This window comes from Metopolophium dirhodum, chromosome 1 (genome assembly GCF_019925205.1).
Source record: "Metopolophium dirhodum isolate CAU chromosome 1, ASM1992520v1, whole genome shotgun sequence".
NCBI lineage: Eukaryota > Metazoa > Arthropoda > Insecta > Hemiptera > Aphididae > Metopolophium > Metopolophium dirhodum.
Genome location: NC_083560.1, coordinates 156,106,415 through 156,117,832, shown reverse-complemented (window position 1 = coordinate 156,117,832; position 11,418 = coordinate 156,106,415). Strand labels below are relative to the sequence as shown.

Sequence of the window (11,418 nt, the reverse complement as noted above, 5' to 3'; positions counted from 1 at the left end):
TTTTTTCCTTGCAAAGGTGCAGGTGGTCTGTGGCTGCTAGTATGCCATTGATTATTTTGTACTGTAGTTTGATTGTATTCTTAAGACTTGCCAAGGCTGTCTGTGGGATTGGTTGCTTGCTCGCTTCCAGCAGCTTGCCGTGCAGTTTTGATGTGTTTTTGTCAGCACTAGTAACATTGGAGCTACCAGGGGCCTGGCTGACCACCCCTGGAGTCCTGCAGTCGTTGGATGACGACCGCCGTGAGCCCGCTTGCTCACTCTCGACTGCCGGCATCTGGGGCTCCTGAACCTCTGATGCGGTAACAATATTTTCGTTGTTGACTTCCATACTGGGTTTTTAGTTCCCAGTTTGCCTTCTGTGGTTAGGTTAGGTTAGGTTAGGTCAAGCCTGTCTAGGAAATCCACGAATAGGGTGAAAACGGTGTTGGGGGACCAATAACAAGTGTACACCGTAATGCCCTCCACTTTTACCCATCTGAACCCCGCACTGTCTATTGGGCCGAAGGCTTGTATTTGCAGCCTAGGGTTGGATATGACGATGGCCACCTTTCGTCCGGTGTCGCTGAACCATCCGTCCGCCTCGAGCCCACAGCGATATGGTTCGCTCATGACAATCACGTCGATGTCCATATTGGATGTGGTGGCCAGGGCCAGGTCCTGCGCCATTCTGCACACCCCTACATTTATCTGAAGAACCCTAATCATTTTGGTATGCATTGGGCCTCCGTCGCTCCTGCCGAGCGATGTGATTTCTTGATCACTCCCTCCATGTCATCTTGCTGGGTGCCCGTAGCCTCTTCCAGGTTGAGGGCCTTGCTGAACGACGCCGCGACTCCTCGTTCTGCCCCACAATCCTTCGCCTGGTGTCCCAGAGCTCCACATCTACGGCAACAGGTGGATCGGTCCGGCCCCGTGCAGCTCTTGGAGACATGTCCCATGGCTAGACATCTAAAGCAGCGAGTGCGGGTCTGCCCGGGGCGGACTCTGCAGTTAACCGGTCCGATTCTCGCTCTGCCTTTCTCCACAAGTTTGTGCGGTGCTACCGCCGGGAGTACCGCAACCGCCACCTGGGAGCCACCGAAGTCCCTGCGGAGACCGATAATCTGAACATCCTCCCTAGGTAAACCCGTCACCCTGGCCAGCGCCTGGGCGACCTCATCCCTGTCCGACCAGCTGTCGACATCCCTCAGCTCCACCACGCTCTTCTGCGAGAGCGCGCTGACAGTCACCCCTTCGCCTTCGACCAGCTTGGATATCTCCTCCGTGAGTGCATCAATGGTCGTCTCCTCCTGGTTTACTTCTAGCAGCATGTCGCCGTTTCGCGTCTTGCGCATGGCTCTTATTTTTTCCCCGGAAGCGATGCTAGGGTCGCCACGGAGCTTCTTCGCCAGCGCCGGAAAAGCATCAATGTCCGTCCGGATTACGATTGCTGGGTTCCTCGTTCTAGCGGTTTTCTGCGCCTGCGGTGGCGCTTTCTTTTGGTCGACGGCTCCCTTGTTCTTGGGCCACCTTTTAACAACGTCGGTCCACTCCTCCTGGTTGCCGTTCGGTGGTTCTCGCGTCTTCAACGGCACAACCGTTTTCGACTGGGAAGCAAGCATCTCTTCCATTTTCTCAAGCTACTGCGAGTGGGCCGCAAGACCTGCTTCCTGCCGGGCAAGAGACTCCGTCACCACGGTAAGTAAGTTGGCTTCACATTGTGGCGGGTCGTTCGCCTTCACTGCATCGACAAGCATCCTTCTTGCTTTTCTGAGACTCGGTCTCTCTGCAAGGACGATGTTCAGCAGATTGGTGATCTTGGCGATTGCCTCCCTCACGCCCTCAGCCTTCACCCTTCCTCCTTGATGAGTGTACTCCTGATCTCCATCAGCATGGTCAGCTCCTTAGTCTCCGCGGCCAGCATGGCCGATATATTGAGCTCAGTCTTCTCAGTTTCTACGGCTACCGCAGCCGTCGCCTTAATGTCGCCAATGGTGCCGGGTGTCCCCGCAGCCAAATTAGTATAGTCATCGGACCCAGTTATATAGTCCATGGCAGGGGGGGGGGGGGGGGGGTCCGGTGACCCTTGCCCCCTTTGCTGCTACCACTTCTCCTAATGCACCCAAGAGGACAGAGCAATGGCCAAATCCGAAGGTATCGGTCACTGTCCCTTTTACTTCCCCTAACAACGCTCCTGGGGGAGGTAGAGGGTTCGGGTCTTCGGGGTCTTGTGAGAAATCGTCCTGGTAGATCAGGGGGTTTTGGGAGGGCAAATTTTTTCTCCCGAAGCTCTACGGTGAAACCCCACCGAGATACGGGTGAAAAACTGTTTGGTGGGGGGTGAGGGCTTATGTTCCCGATGAAGGAAAAATAAGCGGTGCCCCCTACAAGTGGTTTTGACGTTTACCCCGTCTCCCTCCGGCGATTATTCGCGGATTTATCGCCAAATCCGTTAACCTCCGTGGTGGAGGTATTTTGAATTTCCCGCCGGGTGACAAGTTGCGCCGACAGTTCGTCACACGGCACTGGTTGTTCCCCGTCGCCTTATCACGCGGGGGCAGTTCTTCCCTACGCGGAAACAGCTGTTAATCAGCTGTTTCTTGGTTTAACCGTTTTCGCGCAGGTGGTTTTGGGCGGCCGTGTAATACTATAGGGATGAGGTAAAACTGACGATTACTCACCCGATATTTGTCGGACCTCGTCGGACAAGGTGTCCCCGAATTGGTCTCCTCTAGACGCGCCTTTTGGGCCACTGCGCGCGAACGTGCCACAGGCATTACAGCCGCAAAGGTCACGGCGGCGCTGGATCTTGACTCCCTTGATTTCACGGAGCCTAGGGTCCGAGGGGGGTGCGCGATGCACCGAACCCTTCGGGAGGGTGCGATGTGTTTTAATCAGGCCGACTCAACACCGACACCGGCCCGAACGCGCACTTTTTATCAACTTACGGAAATGTGCGTAGCATAGTAGCCAGCAATCGCCCGGGGGCAGGAAACACTGGGTTTCTAGCTGGGATCGCAACCGATTTCGACGCAGTTTGGACGGGCGGACGCAGAACGATAAGACGCTTCAAACGACACCTAGCGCGTAAAAAACGGTTCACTGATTCCGGAGAAAACTAATCAACAAGCGGGAGCGACGCACGGACACGTCTGATCGCCACGACAGCCACCGCTGAACTAACTTAACCAAACCTTTTTTTTTTTTCTCATCGAAGACCAGGAGGGAATTACGTTAGTATTACTTCCTCCTGGCCTCCATCATTTATTGATAACAAAACAATACATTACATTGATCACGTTCAGGGGACAGTCCCCCCTGTTCATGACCATACATCAATTTTAAATATTTAATTACATAGTCTTGGAGGACTCTACTCCTCCTATATTGGCCGCGCTGGCCTACAGTAATAGCTTATCTAATTAATAGTGTAGGCCTTTCCGTTGACAGTCAGCCTCTTTTTTGTTTTCTCTTCACGACCCGGTGTCCTGGACCAGTCGGTCTGGATTTCCGTACGCGTTTCATGCACCAGCTCTCTGTTGGGTTCTCCTCTCCTCTTCCTCTCTGCGCATCATGATTCTGGTGAATAGCTGGCTTACTCTCTCCCAGGATGCCCTGGACTCGAGCATGACTCCAATCACGTTTTCCGCCGTGAGTTCCGTCACCTCTAAGTAAACACACGCTTCGCGTCTCCAGCGGTACCAAGCGTCGCACTTGAAGACCGCATGTTCTGGGCTGTCGGGGGCTTCTCCACATTGCGCGCACGCGTCCGACTCCAGGTTGCAGTACTTGTATAGGTAATTTCCAAAATACCCATGGCCCGTCAGTACCTGGCTAAGGTGGTAGGAAACCTCTCCGTGTTTTCTTCGGTACCAGGCTGCGACATCCCTGATTAGGCGATATGTCCATCTGCCGTTTCCTGCCGTATTCCACTGCTCCTGCCAGTCAACCATGAGTTGTTCCCTGGCAGCTCTTTTGTCCATCCCCTCAAAATTTCTCCTTCTTTCTATTGCTAATAGATCGAGGGGGGGCATACTCGACACTATCGCTGCCACTTCGTACGAGGTGGTGCGATAGCAGCACGCGACTCTCAGCATTGTTCTTCTGTATGCAACCATCATTTTATGCATCGCTTCGGCAGTAATCGACTGCGACCATATCGGTGCTCCATACAGCAGCCTCGACGTTACCACAGTAGCCAATACTCGTCGGGTCTTCTGTTTGGCACCTCTGAGGTTGGGCAAGATCCGGGTTAGGTGCTTCACCGCTTCCATTGCACGTTCCGCCGCTGCCCTCGCGTGCTGTGCGAAATTCAATCTTGGATCTAGGTGGACACCTAGATATTTCACACAGCGACTAGAAGGGAAAGAGTGGGGCGGGAACTCAACGTTCATTGTATTCCTCGTATTTGTGTTTGTGAATACAATTGCCTCAGTTTTTTGGAGGGCTAGTTCCAGATTGTTTTCTGACATCCGTCCCACGACGTCCTGTAGCGCCGTTCCCAGTCTCTCTTCCAGTAGAAAAGGCACTTGGGCTGTGCACACAATGGCGACGTCATCCGCAAACGCTAACAGTTTGGTGTCTTCAGGTAAAGTAATTTTAAGTAGGTTATCGTACATAAGATTCCATAAATCTGGACCTAATACCAAGCCCTGCGGGACGCCGCAGCACACCTCGATGACGTTGGACTTGCCGTCCGTTCCGTCGAAGATGATTCGCCGATTTGTAAGATACTGACCTAGGATGTCTTGAAGATACTTCGGGGTTGCTGTCTTCACTAGAGCCCCGAGAATAGACTCCCAGGAGGCACTGTTAAAGGCATTTTTGACGTCCAGGGTGAGCATGCCAACATACTTGTTGTACGCGCTGGTACGTCCTTTCGCGTTCTTTATTATCGACTGCAGCCTCGCAAGCGCATCGACCGTCGATCTTCCCCGCCTAAAACCATATTGGTTTTCTGAGGGGTTTCCGACTTCACGAGGTGCTCCCGTAGCCTGAGAGTTATCAGCTTCTCGAACAGCTTGCTGACTGTGTCCAACATGCACAACGGTCGGTACGCTGACGGGCTATCGAGTGGTCTGCCCGGTTTGTGTAGCAGCACTAGCCGCGCTAATTTCCAATCCGCCGGGAAACATGCTTGCTCGATGCAGCTGCTGAAAATTGTTGCAAAGAACCCCGGATGCGTCTTGACTGCCATCTTCAGTACCTCGTTGGGTATACCGTCCGGCCCCGGAGCCTTGACGTTTGGTAACCCGCGGGCTGCTGCTAGCAGTTCATTTACCGTGGACTTTGTTCTTTCCAACTCATCAGCACCAATCGTGCTTATTGTTCTCTCGGTAATCGGTCTGCGCGGGAAGAGGGTGCCTACGATACCGTCTAATCGGCCAGGAATTTCAAGTCCGGGAATGGGCTTCCTGCGCACTAACTTCTTCATTACGACTTTGTATGGCTTCCCCATGGATCCCCGTCTACTTGAGTGCACAGATCGCTCCAGTGTTTGTCTTTCGACTCTGCGATTTTGGTGGCCAGGATCTTCCTCTGCTGCTTAAAATGGTCTCTTTCTGTAGCACTGCCTGCCTCATCTGCCCTTTTCCTCTTCCTAGTGTATGCCCGTCTCGCCTTGAGAAATGACCTCCGTTGCTCGGCTATCTCAGCGCTCCACCAAAAAACTGGTCGTCTCTTAGTGCCACCGCTGGCGCGGGGCATGCACACGTCGCGTGCTTCCGTGAGCCAGGATATCACTTGGTTGCATGCACTTTCAGCGTCATCCGAAATCAGTGGTGGTCCTAGTCGGAGCTTCTCGTCAAGCTTAACGTAGTCCAACTTCCTGTAAGCCCAGCCTTTTTGGATCTTCGGTTTCTGTTGGCTTCGGAGAGCGTTGATGTTGAAAAATAAATATTTGTGGAGACTGAGGGCTTCTTCATCGAGAATCGTCCAGCCAGTTACATTTCTCACTGACGCTTGGCTGACAAGGGTGAGATCAAGATGAAGCGCCCCTCACAAAAGTTGGCGCGTTTCCCTCGTTGCAGACGGCCAGCCCCAGAGCTGCCAGTAGGTCGGCCAAGGCCCGTCCTCTCCGGTCTTCCATTGGACTGCCCCATTCTGGGGACTTGGAATTGAAATCGCCGGCAATGACTACGGGTCCTGTGGCTCCCCTGACGCTCACATTCAAACTGGATAGGAAGGCTTCGAATTCAGGGAATTGCACGTTCGGGGAGATGTAGCAGCTGTACAGTCTGTACCCTTTGATTTCCAACCATCTGAAACCCGGCGATGGCTGGCCGATGGTATTGACCGAGATACTGCTCATAACAGCGATGGCTGCTCTGTCGTTCGCGTCGGAAAACCATCCACTGTCCTCCCTGCGGTCGCAGTGTTGCTCGCAGATTATAAGCACATCTGCTTCTTTTGCGTTAGCGGTCGCAAGCGCGAGTTCTTGCGACGCTCTACATACACCGACGTTAATCTGCAGGACACGGATCATCTGATGGTGCTTTGGTCCTCCGTCGCTCCACCCGAGCGATATGATCCCGCACTAGGCGTGGATTTGGACTCTTGCACCACCCTGGCAAAAGCGCTTACCACGAGTTCAGTGGCACTGCAACTGGCCGCCTTGTGTCCGGTCTCTCCACAGCGCCGGCAGCACTCCGTTCTGTCCGGGCCATCACATGTCTTCGTCGTATGCCCGTAGGTGAGGCAGAGGAAACACCTCACTTTTGGTTCGGCCATTTTTATTCTACAGCTGACCATGCCAACCCGCTGTCGGCTTGAGCTGACCAATGCCCGCGAGTCACCCAACGGCAGAGATACCAGCGCCAGCTGTGAATCTCCAAATCTCTTCCTTAGGCTTATCACCTTCACTGCCTCCTGGCCAACACCGGTAGTTCTGCACACCGCGTCGAGCACTTCGCTGGAGCTGGTCCACTGGTCGAGTTCTCGAACTTCGATCAGAGCTCTTTGCTGGAGGGTACGCACATCAATCTCGGGCCCTGCAGACTTTTCTTCGTGTGCGAGTTCGTCGTCGCGTAAGGCCTTGCGAATGGCGCCCAGGACTTCCTCCTTGGTAGTGACCTCGGCGAGGTCCGTTATCTCGACTTCGGCGGCGTGCCGGAGCCTGGTGACCACTTATCCTGCCATGCTTTCGACGAGCTTGTCGCGGATGGCGAGGTGGCTGCGGTGGCTTTGGCGCCTTTCGTCAGCTCGACGAGAAGATCGCCTTTGAAGGTCTTCCTTATGGCCGTCACGTGAGTGCCCATAGCCTCGAAGTCAATGACCGTGCCCCTGACAGCCCGCAAGGTGTCGGCATACGTCTTGCCTTCGGAGACTTTGACGAGCAAGGCAGCTGGTCTCTGGAAGATTTTCCTGGGCGGCTGCGGTCTCGGGGCGGGCGGCTTCCTAGTAGGCTTCTCGACCAGTGTGAATGGGACTTCTTCGGGTGCCTCCGGGCGGTTTCCTGGCTGTTTGGCTGGATCAGTTGGCGGAACTTCCTTCACCTGGGCTGGTTTCGCGTTGGGAGTCCTATTGTCCAATTTGTTGCTGGGATGCCTGCGTCGGCGGGTCCTGCCCTTGTTTGCTGTCAGGTTTGTCTTTACGGTTTTGGGCTCCGTCGTTTGGTCGGGGGAGTCTGTGCTGGTGGAGACGTCAATCTTTGCGTGTTGCTGGACGATAGGTGTAGGTGGTCGATCCTTGGAGAAGAGACGCAGTGCCTTGCATACCTGGTCGAGTGCCTTGACGACCTTGGACAGGCACGGCCCGATGAGTTCTTCCGTCAGGTACTCGTCTGCCAGACCTTGAACCAGTTCGCAGGCGTATTGCGTAGCCTTGGTGGCGGCGCAGAGCACGCCCTCGGTGTCTGTTGTTGGTGGAACTATCGGAATTTTGAGTCCCTTGCGCGACACACTACTTACCCCTGCCGACCATCGTTTATTAGACAAAAAAAAAAAACAACAACTTATATGAGAAGTGGAGGGCCAATCTCCCTCACACTAACTCTTACATAACAACCTAATAAACATATTAATGTGGGGCTCTATCCCCACAACTTTGCTCTTCGACCCACATTTTATTTGACTTAATTAGTAGAGCTAATTTGCTTGAGCCGCTTGCAACTCACGTTCGTCCGCTTCCTTCTTCGTCAGTACCGCATTTGCAAAATTGACCACCGCATCCCACTTCGACTTGGAAGCAACCATGGCCGCTCCTATCTTCTCCGGCGTAATTTCACAGCCTAGAGCGACTTCAACTTCCCTTCTCAGTCTCCACCACCGGTCACATTTGAAAAATGTATGCTCCACATCGTCATGAACATGGTCACAGTACATGCATACTGCATCATTCCGCTTCTTAAATCGGAAAAGATATGCGTTGAAGCACCCATGTCCAGTTAGAAACTGGGTAATGTGGTACCCTATTTGCCTTTGCTGGTTTTTCACCCATTCTTGAACGTTCGGGATCAGTTTGTGGGTCCACCGGCCGTTGGTTGACTCGTCCCACTCACGTTTCCAATTGACCATTGTCCTTTTTCTCGCCTCCCGTTTGGCGACGTCCGTCGCGATGCCAGTCTTTCGGTCCCTCTCGACTGCTGCCCTTTCCTCAGCCAGAAAATGGATAGGCACGATGCCCGCAACCACCATTATCGCTACATTAGACACCGTACAATAAGCGCTTGAAACTCTGTACCGGACTAAACCTAACCCTTTTTTTTACGGTATCGTGGGGGGCCGGAGACACCCTAAGGCATTTTGTCAGCTCCCCCATATTGTTTATTGAACAAATATATCTCACAATATTAATGTATAATGATATTTACATTCTGTTATATACATAGAAGTGGATGGCCCTACACCATCTAAGAACGGTCTTCGGCCCATAGCAAACCAGACTTAACTATATGGTTTAATCTTGACGCGTCCGTTCTCTCTCCTCGGCTTCCCTCTTCGTCAGCACCTCCTTCACGAACCGCTTTACCGCCGTCCAGTTACTCCTTGACTCCATAATCTTCCCCACAACGGTCTCGGGAGTGAATGGGTCGTTGATTGCAGCTTTCAGCTCCATTCTCCGACGCCACCACCTGTTGCACAGGAAAAACGCGTGCTCCGCGTCGTCCACTGGTGCGAGATAGTCCACTCACCTGGGGTTGTTCAACTTGCGGATCCTGTGCAGATACTGGCCGAAACAACCGTGTCCCGACAGGAACTGCGTCAGGTGGAAGTTCGTCATCAGCCCGTGGCTCCTGGTGCACCAGGGACGAACGTCCGGGATCAGCCACCTGGTCCAGCTTCCTGATTCCTCCGTCGACCATCTCTCCTGCCATGCCTCCATGGTGTTGGTTCTCGGATCGTTGCCAGCCGTGGGTGCCACGGGGGCCCGCCCTCGGTCGAACGCCACCTCTCTCGCCTTCGCCAGGAGGTCTGCAGGCGGCGTTGATGCAATCACGTTTATGGAACCTTACCTTTTTTTTTTTTGTGCTGTTATCGTGGCGCTGTAGAGGGGAACTTTACCTTATAGGTCATCCTTCCCTCTACATCCACATCGTTTATTAAAAAAAATAATATTAATTTACAACGTAGCTATGTTTTACAATAATTTGAGAGCTATATCTCTCTTGCTGTGGCCTTCGGCCTATAACATTATGTTTCTTTCTGCCTTTTGACGTGCTATTTCCTCTTCTTCCCTCTTTGAAAACATGCCACTGACAAACTCTCCGACCGCGTTCCAGTTGTCTCGGTTCTTCAGCATCAAGTCCACTATCCCTCTGGCTCCAACGTCTTTTCCATCTTGACCTCTAGCTCCGGTCTCTGCCTCTACCATCGATCGCAACGGAATATAGCGTGATCAGCATCATCTCTCAGAGCAAAGCAGTCCACGCACATGGCGTCCACCGTTCGCTTGAACCTGTGTAAATACTCCCGGAAGCAGCCATGCCCGGTGAGCATTTGCGTTAGGTGAAAATTTATCTCTCCATGTTTCCTTGTTGCCCATTTTTTCTCGTCTGGTAGCATCCTTCTTGTCCATCTACCCGTCTCCGCCTCATTCCACTGTCACTGGCAGTGCATAAAACCGAGGCGGTTAGTTACACAAATATAAGTTCGAGACCCCAAGGCTGCTACTTGACGGGCAAACCATCCAGCCTAAGGGCAACATGAAGTACTTGGGGATGATAGTGGAGCGTGGCCTACTCTTCAAGGACCACATTGTCGAAGCTTCATCCAAGGCGGAAAAGATGGCGAATGCCCTAGGGAGACTTATGCCTAACATCGGAGGCCCAAAATAGTCTAGAAGGAAACTCCTCTCATCAGTCACAATGGCGATACTCCTTTACGGTGCACCATCCTGGGCGGAGACAATGTCCCTGGTCCCAAGAAACAAGGCACTAGTTAACGGCGTGCAGCGGAAGGCGCTACACCGAAACATCTGCGGCTACCGCACAGTGTCGGAAACAGCCACTAACATCCTGCCGGCTCACCGCCTGCCAACTTACTGGCCGAGGAACGCAGTGCCTCGTTCAGCGATAAGAGGTCTGGTGTACGCAGCGAGCACTCTTCCCGTAACACCACAATGGTGAAGTGGAAAGCACGCATCGCTGAGTCGCAATCCGGCGATTGGAGCCAGCGGCTAATCCCGAACGTTGAAAAGTGGTGCCTCGGCAAACAAGGGGACCTAGACTACCATTCAACGCAAATCCCTTCTGGACATGGTTGCTTTGGAGTCTACCTCCACAAAATCGTTAAGGAAGAGTCTGATGCTTGCCACCACTGAAATTCGTGCTGCGACAGCGCGGAACACACGCTGGTCGAATGTCCGGCATGGGACTACGAGAGAATTCAGCTGGAACGTGCGATCGGGTGCACAGTAACAGTAGCCAGCCTCGTGCCCGCTATGCTGACCTCCCCCGCCAACTGGCAGGCCGTCAAAGATTTCTCCAGAGCGGTAATAACAAAGAAAAAGGCCGACGAAAGAGACAGGGAGCGACCAGGTGGATCATCTAGAGCATCTAGAGCAAGAGCAAGAGTAGGGAGGGTCTAGTAGAGGAAACGGACGTCAAGTCAGGCAGGAGCCGTCAAAAGATAGCCGAGGAGGAGGATCGAGCACGCCAGGCTGTGGACTGGAGGCACGGACTCACTGATGATGATGAAAATTAGTGTTCATAGTTAAGTAATATATATCTGTAGCCGAAGGCAAATTAGGAGATTAGAGGCTCCATCTAATGTACCATTACCATTTTGTGATAGAGGCGAGTGGGGGATTGGCCCACCACTTCTAATTGTTTGTATTAGATGTTGATTTTCCAATAAACGATGGGGACCGGAGGAGAAGTAATGCTAACGCGGTTCCTCCTCCGGTTCTCGATACCACATTAAAAAAAAAAAAAAAAGGTTAGGTTAGGTGCAGTCGTGGCGCTGGACATGGCGAACGCCTTTAATTCGGCGAGATGGCTGA

General features: G+C 52.9%; 1 protein-coding gene across 1 annotated transcript; it reads left to right on the top strand.

Moving 5' to 3' along the window:
- The first annotated feature begins 10,282 nt into the window (after positions 1-10,282).
- On the top strand, positions 10,283-11,004 carry LOC132933418 (uncharacterized). Its single transcript, XM_060999709.1, has 2 exons — positions 10,283-10,539; positions 10,755-11,004. The coding sequence occupies exons 1-2, from the start codon at positions 10,283-10,285 to the stop codon at positions 11,002-11,004; spliced, it is 507 nt and encodes a 168-aa protein (XP_060855692.1).
- Positions 11,005-11,418: the final 414 nt, after the last annotated feature.